The sequence below is a fragment of the Corythoichthys intestinalis genome, chromosome 9, assembly GCF_030265065.1.
Source record: "Corythoichthys intestinalis isolate RoL2023-P3 chromosome 9, ASM3026506v1, whole genome shotgun sequence".
NCBI classification, from domain to species: Eukaryota; Metazoa; Chordata; class Actinopteri; order Syngnathiformes; family Syngnathidae; genus Corythoichthys; species Corythoichthys intestinalis.
This window is the reverse complement of record NC_080403.1, coordinates 16,975,422-17,002,421: the sequence shown is the minus strand read 5'-3', so window position 1 is coordinate 17,002,421 and position 27,000 is coordinate 16,975,422. Positions and strand designations below refer to the sequence as shown.

General features: G+C 39.8%; 1 protein-coding gene across 7 annotated transcripts in view; it reads left to right on the top strand.

The window, feature by feature from the left end:
- Nucleotides 1-27,000, top strand: part of tead3b (TEA domain family member 3 b) — a 77,873-nt gene that overhangs the window by 7,777 nt on the left and 43,096 nt on the right. For all 7 annotated transcript variants that reach the window (XM_057846023.1, XM_057846022.1, XM_057846020.1 and 4 more), the window contains exon 3: nt 22,098-22,355. In XM_057846023.1, the coding sequence (XP_057702006.1) occupies nt 22,349-22,355 (7 nt within the window). In that variant the 5' untranslated portion in view covers nt 22,098-22,348. The remainder of the gene's footprint in view (nt 1-22,097; nt 22,356-27,000) is intronic.

Here is a 27,000-nt window from a genome sequence, read left to right as displayed (position 1 = left end):
GTGTGTAAACTCATTTAGCGTGTTGTGACCCGATGAGTGAGTGTCTCGCAACATGTGGAAGTGATGTTCTTAAACGCAAACAAGCCTAGCCAAACATTGTTGTCCCGGGTAAAGCGTGACACGTCAAGAAGATGCTTTATAATAGATACTGTCGGGGAGGGAAAATCTGGAAGGGATTACCATTTTGCTGCTCCGACAGATTCTCTCCATTGTTCTCTAACGGTGCGAATGTATCGGGCCTCCCCGTGTTTCTCAATTGCTGCAGATTTAGCTCGTGGCAAAGTTTTTCAACTGGAGCCATGTCATTGAGGTCAATTAGATTACTTGGGAGTTTTCGATCCTCATAAATTGTCTATTTTCCTCCCCCCCTCCTTCCTCGCTGTCCCCAGCTGTGTTCCTTCAGGATGTTTATCAGCTGCATACAGGGCATGTTTTCTCTTGAAGACCGCCAGAAATAAAGGGAACGTGTCTCATTTTGATTTCGTGGAATCAAGAGCCTCAAGTGTGTCCTTTTATTTGTTTTGGATGATGGGCTGATGACCGTTTGTCAGAGGCTTGGCCCATTTGTGTGAAGGGCTTAATGAGTACTGGAGTCCCCATTTGTGTGCAGCTTGCTTTTGGCCTTTTTAGCAGCAGACACAGTAGTGGTTGCACGGCCCAAATGGTGGACACTTGCCCTTCTGTCCAGCCAGACTGAAACAAATACCACTTGTGTGCGTATGTGTGTGTGATGAGCACACACAGCGGGCCTCACAGTGAAGCGTAAGGTTCTCAGCAGAAGGACATTCATGACAATTACGCAGGACAATATGTAGCTTCATGGACACCGCCACAGATTGTGGTACGTGCGGTGACCCTCAACCTTGTGTGCTTGTGAATGTATCACATCTTTGAAACTAATGTTGTGTAATATGATTAAACAGCATTTCTAATTGTTAAATACCATGATGATGAATGCATGGTAATAAAATGTATGATTCAACAATCCCCCTTTTTATAGTTGTTTATGAACAATCTCACCTTGCCTTTTTAAACACATCCCGTAATTTTCGGACTATAAGGTGCACCTGACTATAAGCCGCCACCCACCAAATTTGACACAAAAACGGCATTTGTTCATAGATAAGCCGCCGCTTTCCTCACAGTATTCTGGGATATTTACACCAAAAGATATTAACCGATAACACTTTACTTGACAGCGGCATCATGAGACTGTCCTAAGACCAAATGGACCACCATGAGGCTTTGCAGCCAATTGGTTCACAGCTTCATGGTGGTGCCAATTGAACCAATTGGCTGCAAAGCTTCATTGCTTCAAGAAACATCTTTTGGCCACCACTGTATCCTTGGAGTGGACAGTCAACCTCTGCTGCCAATTGCTGTCAACACTGTTATCGTCCAACCTGCCTCCTAGCATGCATTGCGGCGGTAAAGACAAAATTCATGTTCTGTGCTAATTATTTCTTCTGTTAGTGTTCCAGTGACAGTGGAACCATAACACTGTCATAAGACAATCATAATTATGACATGACACTGTCATAAACATTAATGAGTGCTTTTAACAGATGTTATTCAGTGTCATCTGGGAAATTATCTCACTTTTGAATGAATGTCAAAATCCAAACTGGCATAAATGGAGTTAGTGACATGCTTTGCCAGATGACACTTCATGAAATCTGTCATAAGCATTAAATAATTCCCATGATAGTGTCATGTCATAATTATGACAGTCTTATAGTGCTGCTGTCAGACAAAGTCTTACCTATTAACCCAAATATATCAACAAATAAACTGCACTGGTCTATAAGCTGCAGGATTCAAAATTAGGGGAAAAAGTAGCGGCTTATATTCCAAAATTTCTGGTAAATGTAAATGTATGCTGCAACCCCCCACCCCCTTGTTGAAATAGATTGAACATCGGTCACCCTTAATGGGAGCCAATGAGTTAATATAATGACCACGGATACAGGCGCAAAGTTGGCCTAAAGTTGTAATATTGCTAGAAAAACTATCGTTTTCAAAGAATAAAGTCCAAATGTTAAGTGGAAAATTCTAAATCCTCACATATGCACTGTATTTTGAGATTTAACAACAATAGGAAATAAAATTCATTGTGATATTATGTTTAAAAAAAACATGCCAAGATTAATAGGAATAAAGTTAGACATCAGGAATATAAGAAATAATTATTCCGAGGTTAAACAATGAGAAATATGCTATTTTAACAGAGGGTGAAAAAGTTGAAATTGAACTACAAAAGTAATGATCTGGCATTAAAACATTTGTAATTGATAAGAATAAGTTCAAAATCTGTAATTTTACAAGTTAAAGTCTAAACTATTTATGCCAAAATTTTATTTTTGGGGGAATGAATTACATTTGCACCTAATTATTTTTTTTAATCTTAAAAATGAGTTCAAATGTATTAAACTTGAAACTTAAATCATACAAAACTTTACGTTGGCAGGGAATTATTCACGTAGCACTTGAACCAAAGTGCATTATTTTGTAATAAGTTATTTAGGGCCCAATTTAAAATATTTTACATGTTAAAACTTTTGGTTACATGATTTTAGCAGGAGTAATAATTTTAAAAAATGTTGTTGTTTTTTAACTTGACACAGAAAACGGAAAAATTTAGCTTCTTTAACAACTTTTTTTTTTTTTTTAATGTTTAGCTTTTTTTTTACATTTTTATATTAATTTCAATCAGTTGGAATAACACCTGATTATTTGTGAAAAATAACTAAACAAAACAAAGGTTACAAGTTAACAAAAGTTGTGGAAAACACGTCATTCTTACAATTCTCATTGCTTAGGGGTGAGATGTTATCAGGGACAGGTCGAAAGGTTTCTTTGGGTCACACTCACAATTTCTCATTCTCCAAAAACAGCAGGTCAAGTTGATGCCAAATAGTTCGACTTTGAATTCATTTGGCCACAACCCATTGTCTTGAGTCTTCTTGAGCAAGCAAACACTTCAAAATTTAATTCCATTATGGAGTCTGTTATGCAGTATGTCACCAACTGTTTACTTCCCTGCCTTCAATTCATTAGCATGTTCTTGTCGTGTACTTTGAGGCTGCTTCATTAACTTAGTGAACAGGTGTCAAACTCAAGGGGCAGGGCCTGGATCCAGCCTGCCACATAATTTTGTTTGGCCCACAATTTTACTGGCTTCTAATTTAGAAAATAGCAGGTTTAAACTTTTTAAAATCATTATTATTTTTTATTTTGGCTAACAAACCTCTGCTGTAAAAATCAGAGGTGTCCCAATCCGATCACGAGATCGGAAATCAGGACGATCGCGCCATTTTTCGGAGCAAGGGAATCGGCCGAAAAGGAATCGGGTTTTTAATTAAAGAAATATAGTGTTTTTTCTGTATTTCATGCGCGTACAGCCTTCACTCTACTTTACCTCCTACTGCTTTTCTTGCTCACCAGTGCAACTGGCATTGCTTGTTAAAGTTAACGATGAGTGACAGCCGGGGAAGCTTTGATGCTGCAAGAGAAGTCTGGGAGTGCTATAGACCCTACTCACATGACGTCACAACCACGCCTCCGCGCCATATTGTCTGTCAGCTCGTCTTGTTTACGCATTACCGATACGTAAATTCCTCCTATTATGGCGTGTTTTTCTGCTCGTTAACATTAATAATCAAAATGGTGAAGGCGTGTGTGGCGGTTGGTTGCAATAACAGAGAAGATAGACGGAGAGACTTAAAGTTCTACCATATTCCGAGAGACCCGGAGAGGAGAGCGAGATGGACTGCTGCAATTCGACGAGAAAACTGGGCACCAAACGATCACCACAGACTATGTAGTAGTCATTTTATACCTGGTAAGAGGCATTTAATATATATTTAGAGGGTTTTGGGCTGACAACCACAATTAAGATCATTGCGAGGCTAACCGCCGACAACATACAGTTTCAAATTCAAGATGTTTATTTCTTCCGCCGTCATTATTTTTTGAATAATACTTAGCTGGTACCAAGTGAAAGAAGCTGGCCTCGTCTACGGATCATCAGTTAAACAGGGATGTCCAAACTTTTTGCAAAGGGGGCCAGATTTGGTGTGGTAAAAATGTGGGGGGCTACCTTGGCTGATTTACGTAGAACAATATATTTAAACAATTTTTAGCAAGCCCTTCTGTGTGTCACATTTGCTTTATTATTATTTTTTTTAATTCATAATTTCAACAATCTCGCCTTTGTGGCGTTCTCTTTCGACACTCGGGCTCTTGCGAAATACTGCTGCTGTGAAATTAAACTAGCTTCAAGTTGCTATAATTTCTCGCTGCGTATCTTCCTTGTAATGTTGTCGTACATGTCAGCGTGTCTTTGAAAACATCGACTGTCTCTTTGCAAATGAGGCAGTCACAGTTGTTGCGTATTGTATTGAAGAAATAGTCCAATATCCACATATCCTTGAAGCGTCGGCCATCGCAGTCAACTTTTTTTTTTTATTGATTGCCGCCATTTTAGAAAATTAAAAGTAAAGGGTCACACGGGGTAATGTTGCTTTGAGTGCTGCTCTTAAAGTTTTTCAAAGTTTCGTGAGAATAGGCTGAGTTTCTGTGGACAAGATAGTTGTAGATATCAGGGTAGCAGATGTCAGGCAGAGACGGCGAAGACAGTGGGTCGAAAAATATTGATTTAGGCATCAAATATGGATCTGGCGAATGGATAAACTGAAGCTTTTCCACATAACGCCTTTTATGCAACGCATCCAATGAGTTTACAGCGTCTGAAAGCACCAGGGCTTCCATGAATTGCTCTATAAATTGCACGACTAATTGAAACCATTGAGAATAGGGATAAACAATGACGGACAATATGGCGGCCGGATACAGCGACACGTCATTTTGTGACGTTGGTGAGTAGGGTCTATACATGAAAGAGGCCGCATGTTTAGCAAGCTCAACGATGATTAACACATCGTAGAGCTTGTTAGCGGTAGTGTGAGTGGACATTCATTGTGTGTGTGTAAGTGTTCTCAACAGCGTGAGCGAATTTGAGTGGACTCACTTAATGAAGCATTTAATAAAGTATTAATCGTATTAATTATAAAGTATTTTTCTACGTTAATCTTGTTTAAAAATAATTCAGTGGGACAGTAACATGTTTAAATTTTTGTTGTTGTTTTTTTAACTTCTTTTGAATCAGATCCGAACTCTGTATCGGCTGACTCGGAATCGCGTGCAAAAATATGCGATCGGAACATCCCTACTAAACATGTAAGCCCAGTTGTTGGCGATAATGTGCGTTTGTGCATCTGAAGTAATGTATTCATCCTTAACGGTTGTTTTTGTTAACACTAGCAATAACGAAAATATTTAGTTGACGACAACAAGCTAAATACGTGTCTTGGATGACTAAAATATAACGTTTGCCTGTTTAGAGTACCCGCAGGAATCTGCAACTCTGCTATTATGGAATTTATTGCAAATTTTAACGTCTTCCGCTGAAATCAAAACAGTTTGCAGAATACAGGGCGAGGTGCAGAATATTGCATTTTACCTGTAGTTTTCATCACAGCCACTAGATCCCTTAGTTAAATAGCACATGCCAGAAACGGAAAAGAAACTGCATAAATGCCTGACTGCATTTTTACGTTTTTGTCAGCAGTCAGCTGTGACTTTTATAAAACGAGTGGATAATTTATATGTACCTAGTTTTAATTGGTTTGTTTAATGCAATATTCTGCACTTGAGGTTTTTTTTCTGCTGCTTTCTGTCTGTTTACAATATCAAAGTTCAGTGGATGCCTTCCACTTTGTTTAAATATTTCATCCAATATCACTTCTGCCTCAAACCGCTTTACCATTTATTTGCCTAAGTGTATAAGAATAATACATTTTGGAGCGGTAATCGCAATTCCATGATATTTTGCCCAAGGTCATCGTGCACATGTTCGTAGGAACAGCATACTGTATACAGTATAGATGTGTGGGTGTTTTACAGACTACAGGGCCGTGCACATGGTGATGCTCCAAGACGACAAATTTCATGTTTGCATTTGCATGGTTCCGTCTCCATTTGAACAATGTCCTTATTCAGTGTGAAAACGATGTAGTATTCATGCCAGGCGCTAGAGGGCAATGCAGTTTTACAAGGCGACAGTCAATGAATTACTTCCTTGACAACAAGCAAGCAATGGCGTCAATGCGTTTTTTGTTTGTTGTTGTTAAAAACCTGAAATAAAAATTTTAAAACTGCCGTTCTGCGATGTTTGCTCTGTTTTGAATGTGTACTAGCAGCGATTGCACATTCCTAAAGTGACGTGTGCGAGTGCCGACGTCATCGGAGCGCGAGCGTTTCATTCATATGTTTGTAGTGCAATCCCCGCAATCGAATTGTTCCGCTTTGGAGGCCGGAATGAAAAGTTTGTCACCATCTAAAAGCGAGGCCATTCCACAACATAATTGTTGCGTCTTGGTGTCGCAGAGTCACCATGTAAACGGCCGACAAATTTAAACTAATACTTTTTTATTTTTACTGATTAAAACTTTTTGAGTATTTGTCAGCTCAAGGTAGACCCACCCAGAGCCACTTTCAGAAAAATCATAGAATGTAAGGGCCAATTTGAAATCGTCTTACTATCATTTGTTAAACAGAGGATCTAAATCAGGTAATAAACATCAAATTCCTAAAAGTTATTTATTTTTAAGGACTAACTCATCGACTGTCATTGACGGCGATAGATGTCCAATCCATTTTCACTGGGAGGGCTGCCAGTAAATGTCCTCCTGTTTGATGTCAATTTCCGTAATTTCCCGAATATAAGGCGCACCCGTGTATAATGCGCACCCCAAATTTACTTGTAAAATCAAGGGAAAAATATTGTACCCGTTTGTAACGCGCACCCTAATTTTAGCACCAATAAATAGAAGAATACAAGAAAACAGCTCGTGTACAGATACAGAAATGTCATTTTACTGACTGGTGAAACACAGCACAAGCATAGCATATTGGTAGTTCAAAACATTACCGTAAACTGACAATATTTACGGTAATAATACGATTTGACAACTTCTCCAGCTTACCAGAATCTAGGAGAAAACAAAACAGATGTGACTTTTCTTTTAAAGGCTGCTGTATAACTTGCTCGTTTCATCATAATGAATAAATGTTTCTTCCATGGATTGATACGGTAAAATGAAAGTGAGAACGTAAGTCGGAAATCCGTGAGAGCTCATCGCTATGACCACGACAGTAATAGGAACTATTGTTATTTGGGATTGAGTTTCCTGAGGGACAGTTATAGTTGACGGACACAGGAAGTCTGTGTGCTTACATTATGGTCAGAGTTGCGGAGCTGCAATAAACGTTGACTCAAATGAGTTCAAGAAACTAAATTCCGTGCTTTATGAAGAGTAAAAAAAGCAGAATTTAACACAGACGAAATCATTCGGCCGATTAGAGTGAAGTATTACCGAAACAAAATGGTGACGTCACGTACCGTAATGGTCGGCAACGGGTCGCCGCATACGTTTCTTCAACACAACGTGGCCGTGTCAATAAAAAAAAATCGGTTTATATATATATATAAGTAATATATATATATTTCTGTCTCCATCCATGTACCCGTTTATAATGCGCACCATGATTTTACAAGTTGATTTTGGGGAAAAAAAAGTGCGCGTTGTATTCGGGAAATTACGGTACAATGGTAGTGAATGATTGAAGGGCTACAACAAGCAACAAAATAATCCAGAAGTAAAAGGATACTGAAAAATATTTATATGTATTAACTTTACAGAACAAAGAGCAAATGTCTAGTGATGGCAAAAACGTCAAGAAAATCAAAGTCAAGATAATCCAATTTATTATATTGGATTCATTTTTATGTATACTGTAGTAAAACAAAATACTGAAATTCTACAGTTTCTTACTTAGATTTCAACATGCCAGGTTTCAACCCCTGAGCTAATGGAGAGGCAAGGTGGACTTAAGTAATTAGTCCACTAATCCATCAAGTGTTAAAGCTCAGATGTTGGAATGAATTTAAGCTTATTGTGCGTGCCAGACTCAATGATATTTTCCATAATTTGTTGTAGGCCCATAAAAACTGGGGAGTGGGCCGGAGTTTGCCCGTGGACCATAGTATGGACACCGTGGGTGTAGAGCAAACAGCAAACTATCAATAATATTGAGATTATTACTATTGATGGAATTGTTTGTACGTGTAGTGGTCACTTTAGATTTTGCTAGTCATTAATTTTATGAGGAAAAAATGTATATTAGGCATCAGTCAATCAGCTACTAGTTTTTTTTTTTTTTTTTTTAAACCAAATTTTGACGGGTATTTTGTCTATTTCCCGAAAAGGGTTTCAAATAGTCACGAAAGAACGTCCGGTCCATTGTCACTGTCTTGACAAGACTACTCAGCCCAGGTTTACATCTCCTCCAGACCCTGAGCTTTTCCCTGATAAGCTCCTGAGGCGGAGTAGGGGACGATTGGGGAACACTGTCGTCTTTGTTTTTGTCGCCCTTCTCCTTGCTCGCCCTTCCCAGTGACGTTCCACATGAAAGTAACTTTTGAAAAAAAAAGGAACAAGGGGAATAAATGGCTACAAACTTACAATGTGTCACACTCCAGTTCTAGTGACCTAAGGGCACTCATGTGAAAGCACTTTAATCCCTGCGATCAAGCTGTTTGGGTTGGGGGATGATCTCCCTCTTCTGGTCTGAGGTATTCATTTGACTTGCTCTTATTGTCTGAGTGATTATGAATAGTCCCGTGCAATGTTGGCTAAAAAGCATAAGCCTTGGCAGCGTTGAATCATGTTTTCTATGCAGCAATTTTGATGTTGAAATTACTTTGCTTACTGCAAGGCCATGCACAGCCTGAAGCAGATTATGACTCGTAACTGTTCCTCACCACAAAATGACCAATCCATGCAAGATTGGTTTCCCTTTGCAAAATTCTCTGGAAAGAATCCGATTTTTTTTTCTCCCAAAATGTGCTGATTCAGGCTTTCGGCGGGGGGGCTGGCAGTAGCAAATCTGGTGCGCCGCTCGCCTCGCTGCCCAGTCTTTCCTTTCCAGATGCAATAATGATTAATTCTCACATGGTGGACGACAACTGGAAAGCGATCAAAGTGTGTTCATTACCCTTGTTGGACAACTCTCTCTTCCACTTGGAAAATGTGATGAAATTGATGAACAGTCTTTCTTGCTTACTTACATTTCTCATATTGTGTTTAAAAATGTGTTCGAAGAGTGTTAATCATACTATATCATTAGCTGCAATTGACAGCGATAGATGTCCAGATTGAAGAATGAACATTCCTTCGTTCACCCTTCCCTTTAAAAATGAATTGGACGTCTTGCACCATCAATGGCACTGAAACGTGAGCCATTTACAGCCATTTCTCGAAGTAAATGAATTGCTTTAAATTGAGTTTAAGTCTAAGTCACCTGATTTTGAGGATCTGCCGATACTGAGTCCTGAGATTATCTGAAATTTTGTACACTGTATTACAAGGGTGAAAAAAATAGCGTCCAAATGTAAAATATTTCCATGCAGCAGAGGGTATAATTCTTGCAAGATACCATCTTAGCATTAGCTTCCCGTAACAGTTACCCTAAAATTAAATGTTTTTATTGCTTCATCTCCTTCAAAATTTTAAAAATAAAAATATTTCATACATCGATCGTCTTCACCAGATTCCGATCCTCTGAAAATCATCTTAGTTATTGTACGAGTGTTACCCACGTTACTGACGTTACGTAAGCCAAGTAAAAAGTTTCCCCTGTCGTGTACATTATCTGTACTTATGAACAGTTTTGGGAATAATGCCGTTATAAATAACGCCATTACATACTGGCGCTGTATGGTAATTCCAAACAGGAATTGCATTGAATTGGGCCTACAAATAATACATAAAATTTCAGGGGGGTTTCGCACTCTGGCCTACAAATAAACATAAAATTTTAGGTTTTTTTAGGCGTAGGCCTGCAAATCAAGTTAATTTATCAGCCGGATCGGGCTTTAATACGGGTTGGGTCGGGCTTGAATTTTTAGGCCCAATCTTACCTCTAAAATGGTGATGGTTTAACCAGGCTTTCTTTTTTTTTTTTATAAACAGAAATCTAATTTATTTATATAGTCGTCAGCGCGCTTTACAACAAAGCAAAATATAGTACATGATAAATAAAAGGCAGCAAAGTACGATTCAGTTCACTACATCTGAGCACATTAAAACCCTGAAAACCAGGCTACCCTAGTCAGGAAAAAAAGCTAGTCTAACGAAGTGGGTCAGTAACCTAGATTTAAAAATGCCTAGACTAGTGATGATGCGGATGTAAGGGGGCAGGCTATTCCACAACCTGGGGGCAATAACTGCAAAAGCTCGATCACCACACTGTTTAAGTCTCGACCTTGGAACTTGTAGAAGAACCTGACCGGAGGAACGAAGAGCCCTGTCAGGGTTACGGGAGGTCAATATTTCAGACAAATAGGGAGGGTAGAATTAAAAACAAACAGTAAAAGTTGAAAATCGATTCTTTTTTTTCCACCTTGCTCTTCGCTATTTTTGTTCAGAAACAAAACAGATAATACAGTTGTCCTGGCAATTTTTCACCTTTCAGGGGTATGAAACTGCACATTCGAGACTGGCTTCTTCCAACCTGTTGTGTTGACAGCAGCTGTCACAACAGACGATGACGTCATCTAATTATCTCATGGCGGGACGTGTGAAAGCACACTCGGTTCGGGCTATATTTTCACTTTTGGTTGTTAAATGTAACTTTACCTTCCATTTTTTAAAACTTACTTCAAAAGTAACATGTGTGATAAATGAAAAAGAATGAAAAAAGGGAGATTTTACACTAAACTCAAAAATAATAAAATTTTACTCTGAACTTTATTGTTTTTCTTTTAACTGGTATCACAGAGCAAATGTTGGCTTGCACACCCACATGCATGTATGTGTCTCTCACTCTCAGCTCTGATTGTTTCCTGACTCTTGCGCCAGAGAGGAAGTAGGAGGAAGTTATCGAAGGAGCTGCAGCAAATTTATTAGGACTCGTGAGCAGCAGTGAGCAGTGCGGCTGAAATATTTGCATATTATTTTGGAAATAAGTGGAAGGAAAGGGGCTAATGTCATGTTCTTGTCACAGAACAGCTAGCTGAAATGTTTTCTTTCTCCTGTAATACGACCTTTGAGAGCAGCTGCTCCTTTTGCCTGCCAAGTCCTGTTGTTTCCCCTGTCAAGTGTGTGTGCGCGTGCGGGTGTGTGTTTTAGGAGTGAAGGGCTCTTGTACAGCTCGAAATCGTGCTTTAGAGCTTGTGGTCTTGCACTTAGAGGCCAAACATTTAAGTTTAAACACAATGTAGAATGAAAAGAAATGAATTTGATGAAAATGTGTTGGGAACATGTGTTTGTGGGGAGGAAAAGTGAATCAGGGTTTAACTCATTGGCTGCTATTGAAGACGATAGGCGTCCAATCCATTCGAAGTTGGAGGGTTGAAGGCGAATGAATAAATTACTTTAATTTTTTTTTTACTATAAGGCACCCTTGACTATCTGACAAGTAAACAGTATTTATTCATGGATAAGCCGCACTGGACTACAAGCCGCAGGGAAATTCACACGTAAAGATTACTATTTTCAAAATAGTAAAGTTTTCAACTTGATATCGTGACTCAAAAAAATACTCAATGCTGTTTTTGTTACTATTTAAATTTTTAAAAAGAAATTAAAAATGTTTTTTATGAGCCCTTTCAATGTCATTGACGTTGATAGATGGACAGTAATCTTTAAATGAGATCTCACTAGTAGACGTCCAATCCATTTGAAGTGGAATGGTGACAGCTCTGCCATCCCTCACACTTAAAATGCATTGGTCGTCTAGTGCCGGCAATGGCAGCCATTGAGTTAACAAGGAAAATGCAAAAATATCCTCCATGTGGTCGTGCAAAAAACAAATAAATAACTTAGTATCGATAATTTTGTAATCAAATATCGTTTACGGATACAGCATTTCCGTATCGACAATTTGATACTTTTGACAACCCTAATAAAGACATACAGCCAATAAAAATGTACATATTAGTAGGGTTGGGCTGTTGCGATTCCGATTCCACATTTCAATTCTGGTTCTAAACAATTCTCGATTCCAATTCTTTTAATTGGCAGGGTAAAAAAAATCGCTTAGTTCACATAATTTCTTAACTTCTCGATTATTTTGTAAATTATCTGAACTTTAAATGACCTATTTTTAACTTGTATGTAAATATCAGTCTTTGAACTTGAATACAATGAAGATTCCACAAGAGTGCACTTTCACAAAGACGTTTATTTTTCAAAAGCTCATGGAGAAAACATTTACACATATTCTTTTGCCTATGTTTTGAGTGTCTTGATATTGATATTAGTATGATATTGAGCTCCCACTAATGGGTGGAGAATATCTAACAAACAAACAAAAAACTTGTAAAACCCAGTGCTAAAAAAAGATTAGCACTGGGTACAGTATAAAATCAGAAACAGTTCTTGTTGAGGAAAATGATCATACCTGCCTTCTCAGGCAGTAAGTGTGAGCGTTCTGGACAGTGACGAGTGTCTGCTGCAGTGGAGAACACACGTTCACTGGGTGTGGATGAAGCTTGAACAAATGCATAAATATGAGGAAGCGAGAAAATGTCGCAAATATTACGTAGGGGTAAGGTAGCTGAGGGTCGCTTCGCACTTTACATTCGTGTACCTTAGTTGGGAGCTACGACGAAGCATTAGAATAAATTATTCTATTGATTATAATTTGATGTAGATGAGGCGAAGTAATGATTTCCTGATTTGTAAAACTGATTCTAAAACAAAAGATGCTTTTATTACTGTTCATTTTAAGAGAGGTGGCAATGCGCTATGAAAGTACGTAATAGCTGCTTATGTACTGTAGCTACATTAGCCCAATCTAATAATACGACTTATTCTCATACTATTCCATCCATCCATCCATCCATCCATCATCTACCGCTTAAACCGAGGTCGGGTTGCGGGGGCAGCAGAAGACAGACGTGATTTATTGTTTTACTTATCTGGTTCTGACTTGTTAGAAGACCGGCGCAGCGTGTCAAATACGGGGCACTCAGCTCTGCACTACTTGATCATTTTATTCCATGAAGCCGGAGGTGTTTAATCATATTGGTCGTGCAACCACCTTTGCATGATATAGCTGTGTTGCAAATGTTGCACTGAGCTGACGGGTCATTTCTCTTTGTTAAGTTGAGCCAAACTTCTGAGCACTGCTGCACCGTGTCCATGGTTGAAATCAAGTTGCAATGCACAAACACACGCTTCATGTGGCTTCTTCGTGGTGTTCGGCAGCTTCCGAACATGTTCCGGGAGCATCGGAGTGTTAGTCCCAGATCCCTTCGATGCTCGATTCCCACCCCTACATACAGTGGGGCAAATAAGTATTTCGTCAACCACAAATTGTGCAAGTTCTCCTACTTGAAAAGATTAGAAAGGCCTGTAATTCTCAACATGGGTAAACCTTAACCATGAGAGACAGAATGTGGGGAAAAAAGCAGAAATTCACATTGTTTGATTTTTAAAGAAATTATTTCCAAATTAGAGAGTAAAATAAGTATTTGGTCACCTACAAACAAGCAAGATTTCTGACTGTGGTCTAACTTCTTCTAACGAGGTCTAACGAGGCTCCACTCGTTTCTTGTATTAATGGCAACAGTTTTAACTCATTATCGGTATAAAAGACACCTGTCCACAACTTCAGTCAGTCACACTCCAAACTGCACTATGGCCAAGACCAAAGAGCACCAGAGACAAAATTGTAGACCTGCACCAGGCTGGGAAGACTGAATCTGCAATAGGTAAAACGCTTGGTGTAAAGAAATCAACTGAGGGAGCAATTATTAGAAAATCGAAGACATACAAGACCACTTATAATCTCCCTCGATCTGGGGCTCCATGCAAGATCTCACCCCGTGGCGTCAAAATGATAACAAGAACGGTGAGCAAAAATCCCAGGGGGGACCTAGTGAATGATCCACAGAGAGCTGGGACTACAGGAACAAAGGCTATTATCAGTAACACAATGCGCCGTCAGGGACTCAAATCCTGCACTGCCAGACGTGTCCCCCTGTTGAAGCCATTACACGTCCAGGCCCGTCTGCGGTTCGCTAAAGAGCATTTGGATGATCCAGAAGAGGACTGGGAGAATGTGTTATGGTCAGATGAAACCAAAATAGAACTTTTTGGTAGAAACACAGGTTCTCGTGTTTGGAGGAGAAAGAATACCGAATTGCATCCGAAGAACACCATACCCACTATGAAGCATGGGGTGGAAACATCATGCTTTGGGGCTGTTTTTCTGCAAAGGGACCAGGACGACTGATCTGTGTAAAGGAAAGAATGAATGGGGCCATGTATCGAGATTTTTTTAAGTGAAAATCTCCTTCCATCAGCAAGGGCATTGAAGATGAGACGTGGCTGGGTCTTTCAGCATGACAATAATCCCAAACACACAGCCAGGGCAACAAAGGAGTGGTGTCAAGGTGTCGGAGTGGCCGAGCCAGTCTCCAGATCTCAACCCCAGAGTAAAACTGTGGAGGGAGTTAAAAGTCCGTGTTGCCCAACGACAGCCCCAAAACATCACTGCTCTAGAGGAGATCTGCATGGAGAAATGGGCAAAAATACCAGCAACAGTGTGTGAAAAGCTTGTGAAGAGTTACAGAAAACGTTTGGCCTCCGTTATTGCCAACAAAGTGTACATAACAAAGTATTGTGATTAACTTTTGGTATTGACCAAATACCTATTTTCCACCATGATTTGCAAATAAATTCTTTAAAAATCAAACAATGTGATTTTCTGTTTTTTTTTTTTTCTTTCACATTCTGTCTCTCATGGTTGAGATTTACCCATGTTGACAATTACAGCCCTCTGTAATATTTTCAAGTGGGAGAACTTGCACAATTAGTGGTTGACTAAATAATTATTTGCCTCACTGTATAAGCAGCACTGGACTATAAGCCAGGTTCCAAGTGGAGGAAAAAGGTAGCGTATCATAGTCTGAAATTTATTTTAGCATTTTTTTTTTTTTTTTTTTTTTAATTTTCCTACTTTCTTCATGTCTTGTACAAACTCCCTGCAATGGAAACCCTTTTTTCCTGCTTCACCAGCTGCTTCCCGCCATATGACCCAACAGCCCTGCGAGTGACTCAATAGTAATGTCTGGATTTCAGTGGCATATTTCAACGCTCGCACCATTCTTTCACCAAAGAAGAAAGGAAACGGGGCAATAAACGCCGGCAGGTTGCCAGCGAGACTTGCGACTGAAGTAATCTGATTGCGCGGAACAGGAAGTAGCGCGACGGCCGCAGTCAGAGGAAAGAAGGATTGCGCACACTGGGCATGAATGGCGGCGTTTGAATGAAACGTGCACATGCAGCAGCGCTATTTACATTCCTGCTGCACATTGGAATTTTCTTGCATGTTGGTCTGGGTGTCCCGTGGCCCGACTCCCAGAAAGCGGGAGGAGTGTTGCGTGAGTTGTGTGTCAAGTTCAAGTGTTTCATTGTGTGTCATAAAGTCACATTGTGGGGATTCTTTTTTCAAGATAGTCGTTACTGTCTTGTATTGTCAGATATATTGTTTTGGTCTCACAAACAAAAATACTAGTAAATTCAAGTTTGAAGGTTGTTTTTTCTGACTTATTTACTCCTATTATATACACTGTTCAAAAGACGAACTCAAGGTTTTGAGTAGACATAACTCATAACTCAAGATAATTCTTAAGTTCCCGTTTGTAACTTGTTTCATTTGAGTATTCCTCATTCATTTTATCAAGTTGATATTGTGAATTTGAGTACATGAGATGAATTAACTTGCATGTTGAAGTTTGTGGGCAATACTTCAATTCCTGAGAAAACTGAACCTAAAATGATAAATTGTGTGAGTCTTATCATTATTATCGATGCCTTTAAAAGAGCGCGCTAGCAAATGGGCAGTCAGCCAGTGTGCTTAGCTCATTGGTCTGTGCACCCCTCTGCCACTGCAGTGGCCCAAATTCAACGCCTGGAGTTACTTCAAGTTACTTATTTTATATTTTCTTAATCTGAAGTCCAGTTTACTTAAAATTTTTAGTTCAATCTACATAACGAAAGTCCAGTTCATTCAACTTACTACGCCCTTAGTCAAATGTTTTAACATACTTCACCATTTAGTTGAATGAGAAAGCGTCTCAAAACATTTGACTAAGGGTGTACAGATTACTAACATTGCTTTCACATTTTTTTTACCCTATCACAGTCCTATTTGACCTATCTCCTCTTCTTATCCTTCAGTATCCCCTCCAGCATGGTCTCCCCTGAGTAAGAATAATATCGACGTAGCAGGTCTACTTGCATTAGGAAGCATGTACTGTGTATTCAATCATGATTTTTGGATGACGATTTCCTCTGTTCTGTCTTTTTCCCTGACCACCCTAACATTTTTTTCTGTCCAGCTGCAATCTCTGAGTAAACAACACAATATAAACAACCACAACAGAAGTACAAGAAACTCCCATGTGGCACAATAAAACTCTTCCAGCCTTTAAAGACACTTATATTTATCATTCTCCATGTCTAAGCAGTTGAAAGGGACAAAATGAAGTCCTCTATACTTAAATATTGAGTTTAAACTACTTTACTGAGGTCAAGTGATTTTTTAAGTCTTTTTTCTTTTTTTTTTTTTTTTGTTCGATTGATGATGAAAAACATCCAATCTTGTAGCTCTTTTCATTCCTCTGCCATAAATTTAAAGAGTTTTTTAATAGAAGATATCCAATTAATTTGAACTGTGATAGACATTAAATCCATTTGAACTGGGATGGCTAGAATTGAGTGATCATGTGCCACTGCCATTGACGGTGCTAGACGTCCAATCCAATTTGACTGTGAGGGTTGGCAGCAAACATTCAATCGCTGACAGCCTCCTTGTCAGAGTGGATTAGACTTTTTGCTCCGTCAGTGGCAGCTAATGAGCTCAGTACAGCAGTTTTTTGTTTGTTTGTTTGTTTTTAGAAAACTGGGATACTATACTTAAAAAACAATGCCTCTAAATGATTATGAAACTGGTAATTTTTAGGTTTAACTGCTAATGTCATGTCAAGACCAATGAGAGCACGGTAACCAACCAAATGATACACTGAAACAAATGGTAGCAGCACTTCCAATCTCCCCACCCCTTCACTGTGCTGATGTTGCATTCTGCCTCAAACAATCACTCTGTTTTCCAAACCCCAAAGTGGAAGCCAAAATTGGACAACCCCCCCATTGGCCCCCTTCCCTTTTCGCTCTCCCGACAAACAAACCAACTATCAGGCCCGGCCACAACTACCACACTCCTCCTATCCACTGGTCTCCTGTCCTTATTTGGATAGAGACGCTCCCAACGCTGGGTGGGGAGTTTTGAAAGGGAAAGGAGGGAGTTTGGGCCGGGGGCGTCGGTTTGACACAAGGGAGGCAGGAGGAGAAACAGTAAGCAGCAGCTCTTTCTTAATAAGGACATGTCTGGAATTCAGGCCGCACTCTCAGCAAAGCACCTCACTTCAACCAGATCGAATCTGCATGTTGTTCTTCCAACTGGTGCCCTCTCAGTTGGGGACATTTTTCTTTTAGCTGCCCCAACCAGCGCTCACCACTTCAATATTATTGTTATTTTTACAGATACAGCACACCAACTTGCAAGCGATGAATTCTAACACTACGACTCTGCCTAACTGGGTCCACCGTGGCCTCGCCTGCTAAATTTATCAGCCTGACGCGTGGTTATTTGTCAAACTCTACTTTGTAGTTGGGGATTTGGCGATATCACTCGAGGGCAAAGTAAATCCCCTCTTCGGCAATCTTGCTTAATACCTCTCCTATCGCCATTTTTGGCCTGTTGTCCACGAGTGAACTTCCAATGCAGTTCTAATGCAGTTTAATGGTAAGCATTATAAACCTAAAAGTAAAACAAAAAAATTGGGGATGTCCCCGATATCATCATGTGATCGGAAATTGAGCACTATCACATCATTTTCAGAGCATCGGAATCCGGTAAAAAAAAAAAAATTGGCTTTTTTAACTCATTGCCTCTCAATGACAGTGACAGGCGTCCAATTTATTGAAACTAGGAGGACTAGTTGCGAACACTCATTATTCAGTGCCAATGAAGGCTTAGATTTTAAATCCATTTTGACTGGGAGGGGCGAATCTTCAGGAACAGCGGAATCAGAAGTTAACACCGTCGTTCGGGTAGCCGTCGCAGGTGGGTAGAAAAAAGAGTGATCTTGTCTGCAGTATGGAAATGCTTTACATTTGGATTTGATTTCCTCCCTCAACATTGCGGATGTACCGGCTAAGGAATCAGACAATCAGTATTGGTAGACCTTCAAAATCAGGTGACTCGGGTACAAAATACTCGTGATCAGGACATCCCTACAAAGAATTTGTTATAATTGCATTCATAACGAGCAAGTATCCAATGCCATCATGCTAGTAAATTTGTAACACTGTAAATATTTGTATGAACACCACTTAATTTCAGTGAATGTCAACCAATAAACTAAAAAACGATGACAGCTAAGTGCCTTCCTTTGACACATTATTAAGTAGGGGTGTGACAAAATATCGAAATGGTGATTAATCGTGATACTTTGTATCCCAAAAGGTTATCGATATGCTCCTGCCAAGAATCGAGATAACGTTTTAAAAAGGTGTCGATGTCGAAAACAATTTAAAATAAAAAGGAACCAACAAGTTGCTACCAAAATCTTCCACCATAATAGTGTCTCAGTTAACGCTAAGGCTGCATTGATGGTGCACGACGCCCAGTCCATTTAGACTGGGAACGTTCATTCATACGAAACCTGAGCATTCACCGTCATTCTGTCCGAGTTTTAGGGCATTTACAGGTCACTTGCAGTTAATTTTAGGGTATTTACAGGTCATTGCCTGTTGAGTTTGAGTCACTGCCTATTCATTTGGGTGATTCCCAGGTCACTTCCTGTTCTGTAACTCAAAATAAACAGAAAGTGACCCATAAAATACCCCAAAATCAACAGGAATAAACTGAAAATTAACAGTTAAATGACCTTAAATGGCCCAACATTACCTCATCGCCTGGCAATGGCTCCCACTGAGGGTCATAGACGGTCAATCCGTTTGAAATGGGAGGCATGGCATTCGTTCATTCGCTGCCACCCTCCCAGTTCAAATGGATTGGACAACAGCTGAAACGAATACTCGAGCAACTCGAGTAACTCGAGTTTAAAAACAGATCTCAGTAATTTTATTCACCTCGAGGAATCGTTTAATTTTGCCTGCTCTAAGCATCACGTTTTGCCCGGACTACTTTTAATGCAGGACAACGCGCTGACGTCACGTCCGTAGAGGAAGAAGCAATTTTGAAAAAAGAAAAAAAACTTTCCGCAGACGACAGCCGCTACAAACTACGCCGACATTGCTAAAAACTACGCCCGCATGATTCTAGCGTGGTAGCAGGTAGTGTCCGATGCGTCTCATAGATATCACATGCATTCAGGACTAGATGCGAAATGACAGACTCGGCCGTGTCTGGGCAGCGTTAGTAAACAGGCGTCATCTTTAAGCAGTAGACTTCTCATCGCTAATACATATAACGTTACTGTCACTTGCTCACGTAACGTTAGCCCTTCGTAGGGCTAGGTTTCTATTGTTTATGACCACTGTCGATGCGTGGCTAACGTGTCTTACATACAGGCTTTATTTAATCTGTAAAAACACAGCGCTGTAGAGTGATGAGGGTGTAAAATTAAAACATAATAAAGCTAACTGTCAGTTTTAGCTCAGTAGTCATTGCTGAATAAAACACCAAGTAGCACTGGTCCCTAATGTGCTCCAATACAGCAGGTATCATACATTTATTTTGAACACTGCAAAAACTCAAACTCCTATCAGTACTTACAGTTTAGACTAACTTAAAACTTAACTAGAACTTAAAAATTGCTTGACAGAAATGGAAATTAAATTGAAACACGTGGGAAAAACACATAGCTTTCAAGTGATGTGTGTTATCAAGCGTAATTACATTTTTAGGTAAGAAATATGTTCTTTTTTTATAAGATCTAGAAGTTTTTTGAGTGAAAGCAGTGAATTTTTTTTTCTAGTCACGTCTTAGATGCAATTGTTGGCTGTTTTCAACAATGTACATTGAAAATAAAGACATTGATTGACTGAAAATGGTTCAATATTGGATTAAATGTCTTTTTTTCTCATGTATATTTATAATTGCTTTTTACCTAAAAAAAAAAATTTTATCCGATTACTCGATTAATTAATACTAAAATATTCGATAGCTGCAGCCCTAGATTGGATGTCTACTAGTGATGTACTCATTCCAATTCACAGCAGAAGCTTGTTTTTCTGTTAATTAGTTGTTTGTAGAATATCCTAGAATGATTTCCTGACCAGTGTATCGATAATCGTGGTATCGCCATATCGTCAGATCATCGTTATCGTAAGCTGTGTATCGCAAATCGTATCGTATCGTGAGGTACCAAGAGGTTACCACTCCTATTATAATGTATTCCTCTACCGTTTCGTAACCTAGTTGATTGTGTGCCACTTATAACCTAAATTAATCAAAATTCCGGTGCCTATTCCCGGAAGCTTCTTTCGTCTCGGTACCGATCGGCTCCGACGTCCTGCGGATTGGGGTTACAGCGCCGCCACCTGTTGCGTCGTTATGCTTTTTAAAGCCTGCAAGTGGGATTTCTTGCAGACAGGGTTTTTTTTTTTTTATATCCAGCCAGTGGGAACCGGTGGGGTGTATAGAGTTCATTGTCTGCTGCTGAAGACATTTGAAGTGGTACATGTATGAGATTAAATGGTGTGGAGCGGAAATTGCATTATTGTGAATCATTGGAAAGTTGTTTGTCTGATTGCCAGTTGGGAAGCATGTCTACCTCACAGTTTGGAGGTTCTGGGATTGAATCTCAGATCTAGTTTTCCGTATGGAACTGTTGCATGTTTGACAGGTTTCCTTGGGATATTTCAGCTTCCTTCCACACTGCAAAAACAAATATGCCAGTTTCATTGAAGTCTTAAAATTGTTTGTTTCTTTCTGTGTTTTCCCTCATCAATAATCCCGAGTAAAATGACTGAATTCTGAAGCGTCACAAAAGCAAGGAATACTGTGATTTACATTCAGATGGTGGTTATTTGATAAATCTCCTCCTGGAAGACAATGCGAGGCTGCGGAGGCAGCTTGAAAAACACTTTAGATTTCTGTTAGCCATCAGCCGTTATCCAACCGCATTGAGACACAGTTCCTACAGTTCCCAGACCACAGATATTCTCCGAGGCCAGCCCTGATTAGTGCGGCCTTTTACAGTTCGTTGCATGGTTTAACTTATATTTTATTTGCATTCAATCAATGCGAAGGCGCAAAATATGTGAAATAATTTCCCTGAGGTATCATCGCTGGGTTGCAAAATTTGAAGGGTTTTATCCGGTTTTGGATAATATTCCCAAAAGACTCACTCTTGGTTTAGTCTGTATCTTGGTGTATCATCTCTGGGTCTGGTGTAAACCTCAGACCAGACCAGTTTAGGGCAAATTTTGAAGGTCTTTCTCATAGCGGATTTAAATTCCAAAAGACTTGTCTTGGTCTTGGTCTCCTTGTCCTAACTCCTAAAAATCTTGCTCTTGACTTTCAGCGATTCCTGATTTTGGACATGTCTTGGCTGCGCCTTGCGCTCAACACTATCTCTGGGATCTCTGTACTGGATAAATTGAGATTACCAGATTAGAGCAAAATATTGTACATAATACATTAACAAGAAATCTTCATTGTACTTTCAGGTGTTTTTGTTATTGACATTAAACATTTGTTTTTGGCTGCCTTCAGCTTTGTTTTGATGCTGCAATTCTCTTGTTAACATCTCATACGTCGCAACATCTTGGGACCATGTGTTCTCGCATTAACATTTCTTTTGCGGTCTGGCTGTCTGTAAATAAATAAATGAGGACTTTCATTAGGCTCTTGTGGAGAATCACGCAAAACTTTTCCTTTTTTAAAAATGTGGTCCAAACTAAGTGCTTCTCTTTGTTCTGTTTTTACAGTACTCCTCCCGATCCTTTCATTTTGGGGCTCGGGGTCGGGCCCAGGGGGAGCCGCCACCATTGCGTCCCACGATTGGAGCGCCAACGGAAGCCCAGAAGATGGGCTTGATGGCGCGGACAATGAGGACAAAGCCATCGACGGCGACGCTGAGGGGGTTTGGAGCCCGGATATTGAGCAGAGTTTTCAGGAGGCCCTCGCCATCTATCCGCCGTGCGGCCGTAGGAAAATCATCCTGTCGGACGAGGGCAAGATGTACGGTGAGTCGATTGAATGACCCGCAATGAGACTTTGTTCAGTTGTTACCAAATATAAATCAAAGTCCGGTTTCAATCTGCGTGCAAAGTAAAAGTAGCAAAATCAGACAAGTACTGAGAAAATTTAGACTTATTTGTTAACCAAAAGCAAATCTCGAAACTATTTCTTCGGCTGCTTCTCATGTCACAGTTCCAACACGAGAGCCAGTTTTACTTTTACGACAAGTCTGTGCATGTTGTGCTGTAAGCCCGAGGCAGGTTGTTCCAGTTGCACCGGCACCTGGAGCAGGTTGTTGCTGTTCTAAGAGCATCTCTTTGCTCGACTTCCACCTGCCCCCTTCTTCTTCTACTGCTGCTACAGATTGAGCCCTGAATTCGAATGAAGTGTGTCATTTTATCACAGTTGAATTCAGGACATGGGAACTGAAGACTCACACACATGCTTGTCTAGAGCTGTTTCCTGCAGTTTGTTCATTAAACTGCAGGTGTTGTGCCCTTAACGTTCCGCAGAACTCCAGATGGATTCGTTTTGGCAAGTCCAGGTGTGTAGGATTAAAAGCATCAGTCTCGAATTATTCCGATGTCTCACTCTGTGGTTGTCGAGCATTGACGAATGTCGAGTGACAGGAAGTACACTCTGGCTCTGTCCATTTTGGAAAGTTATTTTCACCAATGAAATGTATGACTTCAACCCCCTTCCAGTGAAGCTTTGTGAATCTTTTCCCTGCCTTTTAATTATTGTCCATCAAGTCCCAAAACGTTTAGATCGATGCAGCCGTAAAGACCATCAATTTCAATTGACAGAGCCTGTATTTTAGAGACATTAGTTTTCATTTTATCACTTTTGGGTGGCTTTTCAACTGATGATGTCGCATTTTATGGCTTTTTTTGGTTGGGCAGAACTGTATTATTATTACAGTATCATTATCATGATTATTACTGTGATTGATTAACAACCAGTCTAGGGTGTAGTCCAGGGCTGTCGAATTCATCTTTGACGCGGGCCACATTGTAGTTATGGATAATCGACTGATTAACAATTAATGGGTTATAAAAGGAATCGCCAACTCTGTTAGTTTGAATTGTTGGCTGCCATTGACGGCGATAGACATCCAATCCATTTGAATTAGAATAGACTAGAATATGGCTATGAAGTAGAATATAAAGCTTTTATTGTCATTATATAGAGTACAATGAAATTTAAAGCTTCGCCATAGCATGCACCACATTAACCAAATGTACAATAAGGCTAATATAAAAACACAGATTATAGGCTACAGAGATTTGGAATAAAGTTAATAAGTGACTAGAAGCAAGTGGTGAGGTAGTGGGAATGTAACAGTGCGTATGTATATAACAATTTACAGTACTCACTGTAGGAGGCTGACTTGGTATGATAGGGCAAATGACAGTTTGTGCATAGACATTGATGTAACAGTGCAAAAATACTATAACGTAACTGTGCAAATATTGCATTTACAGCACCCAGATTTTGCAGTACCCACATTGAGGCAGACTTCTGAGAACATATTATGTAGTGACAATGTTGTGGCATGTACAGTACAATAACATTTCAGTGCAAACTTGAGTTGAGTATGGTGACAGCTCCTGGAAAGAAACTTTCATAACAAAATAGTTCTTTTTTTTTCTAAACTTAATTTTTGTGAAAAACATGACATCGATGCACGTAATTTTCTTTTGCGGGCCACACAAAATGACATGTTAGGTCTGATCTGGCCCACAGACCTTGAGTTTGACACCTGCGCTGTAGTTTGTCTTTTGCTCCGTTTAGAGGGAAATGTAGAAAATTTATAGGCTCGTGCAGTGTTCTAGCAAATTTCAATTGAATTGAAAATTGAAAGTCCTTGGAAGAGAAAAATGGCAGCTGGAGAACTGCTGAAATGAGAAGATACTTGCTGAAAATCCAAGAATGAAGACTGAACAGAGATTTGAACCAAGAACCTCAGAACTGTGAGGCAGATGCTCTCATGTCGTTTGCTGTCTCTTCATCATACTGTAACTCAACGGTTGATTTTGACATGGTCGTTCATCATGCTGCCTTGTGTTCAGTGAAGTAGACATTTCTGCTGATTCTGCTCAAGTTTCCTGAAAAAAGGCCAGTTAGCTTTGGGAGAATTTCAGCTGACTATGATATTTTTTTCACCTTTTGGTGTTCAATTCAAACCTAGAAAAGTGGGGTTTAATGACTCTCATAGCGCTTGTTTAGCAAGGCAGTGTTGTGTCTATATTGTGCAATGGTGCGTTGACAAAGACCTCTTTAGTGACAAACTGTCAAACCCCTCCTGGAGACGATCTCCATTTACACCAAGTCATCCGAGGGAGGCATGATCCGTTTGAAACCCCCTCGTGAGGTAATGACCTCAGACGGCTAAAAGCTGCGGTGACGTTAGCTTACGGGAATGTTAACAACTACCGCGTTTTTTTTTTTTTTTTGCAGTCTCACTCTCTCCCAACGGCCTCCAAATGCGCGCTAGTCATCCGCGACCGTCGGGAATTCCAGACATTCTGCTCGGACGCCTCTCACTCGGTGGGAATGCCTTCGAATTTCCATTTCCTTATCAAGAAGGGTTGATTCGACTCCACGCTGCCGTCTAGACTCCCCAGTAGCATCGCCAGTCATTTCCATAACATTGGCTGGCTCTGCAATATAATAAGTCACATGTGTTTATAATAACGCCACATGAACGATTCTCAGCTGAGACTATTCGAGTGAGAAAGCAAAAAAAAAAAAGACAGGGTTAACAATTATAGTGACTTTTCAACCTACAGAAGTCGAGAATGCATTTTTCTCCAACATGAAGATGGGATGCTCGCAGCTCTCATCAAGAAGGAACAATTTCTTTGTTGTTTGATGGCATTCTCATTCCAATGATCCTCATACAAATGTTTGCACTTGCAAACCTCTGCACGTCTTAGTAGCTTGATGGCCGTGTTTTTCCACAGGAGTAGATAATTCCTCTCACCCCTTTCCACTCACCACTACCGTTTCATTAAACAATACCAATAGCAGCTCAGACGCAGTGGCGGACTTGGCAATTGGGGGGCCTAAGGCGAACATATCCAGGGGCCCTCTTCATGGGTCAGCGATTAAAAAGGTGAGAAGGGTGTGGAGGAAATATGTTCCAGTACACTAGGGCTGTCCTAAACGACAATTTTTTTCCTGATCAGTCAGCCGACTAGTTTTACGATTAGTCGACTAATCTAATAATTTTCTTTTTTTTTTCTTTTTTTTATTACTAATTTAGCAATGAAATTTTTGTTGACGCTTATAAATTGACAAAACAATTTTGGAACACTTAAATTCTTTATTAAAGTACAAATAATCATGTAAATAACAATAAGTAATCACAAATAAACAATGAGGTTAAATGCTGATAGCATTTACGAGTGCAAAACAATGGAAAGTAAACAGATTCAGAATACTGAGTTTGCCTTTCCAACATTATTCAAAACAATTCTTAAAAAAAAATTCTAGCATTATCATTATAGTATACTACTATATATAATAGTAGTATAATAATTATAATAATTATTCATTGCCAATCATATTTGTCATAAAGAGTGTCATTTGAAAGCTATTCTTTGTGTAGAATCTGTATTCTGTAGTATTAACTCTACATATTATAATATTAATTCTGAAGTATGTGGGATTAACTCCAGAAATCGTTATTTATATGACGAACATGATGTGCTTTTCACCGGAGGTACGTTCGCTACTCCGCTAACCTCCGTAAAAAACATTCTTTGTCATTGCTTGTGGTGTCACTAATAGATTTAATTATTTTTTTCGTTAGCAAATGTTGTTAACCAGCTGTTGAGTGTTATTGTATGACTGATTGTAACTGTACTACATTGTTTCGCCAAAGGGTGTGCTGTCGTGTATTTTAAGTTCGGTGTGAAGAACAAGAAAGTTAAAAGAGGCATTAGCGGCCTGTTCTCAACGTCTACTTCACTGCACTTTGGCTCTCGTGGAGAGCACATTCGCTCATGTGTTTGAAATGAACGATAGCAGACGTGCAAAGTAGCAAGTGAGCTGTAAAAATAGCGAGCTTAGTGGCGTGAAAAACGCGGGAGAGCTTAGTGAAGCTAACGAACAGCCAAGCGGAGCTAAGCGATGCTAAACGGAGCTAAGCGAAGCTAAATGGCGCTAGATGAAGCTAAACGACTGATACTCAGTTTGTCGTCGTGGAACAGCCCATTGTAGTGCGTGTGTGTGGGGGAGAGAATATAAATGCAACATTCAAATGGCTTTCTTTTTTGTTTTGTTATTTGTTTGTTTGGTATGCTGACATAATTATACATGATGAATAGTTGGCTGCTGGCTCCGGTGGCCCAAGCCCTTGCTCGTTGGGAGATGGGCAGCTGGTTGTGGGCCCCCTACTGGTTGGGGGCCTAAGACGATCGCCTACTTTGCCTGAATAGTAGATCCGCCTATGCTCATACGCCATGTGTCTCAATGTGGAAACGTCCGTGTGGTTCAAAAATTTCAGTGGATATGCGGTGCGGAAATTTGACGCATTCGTGCACCGCACGAAAAGGCGTGGTCGCAGAGATTACGTCATTTTTCTGCTTCCATGCGGATGCGTCAGGTATAAACCAGCCAGAGGTAGGACGATTCCCTACATTT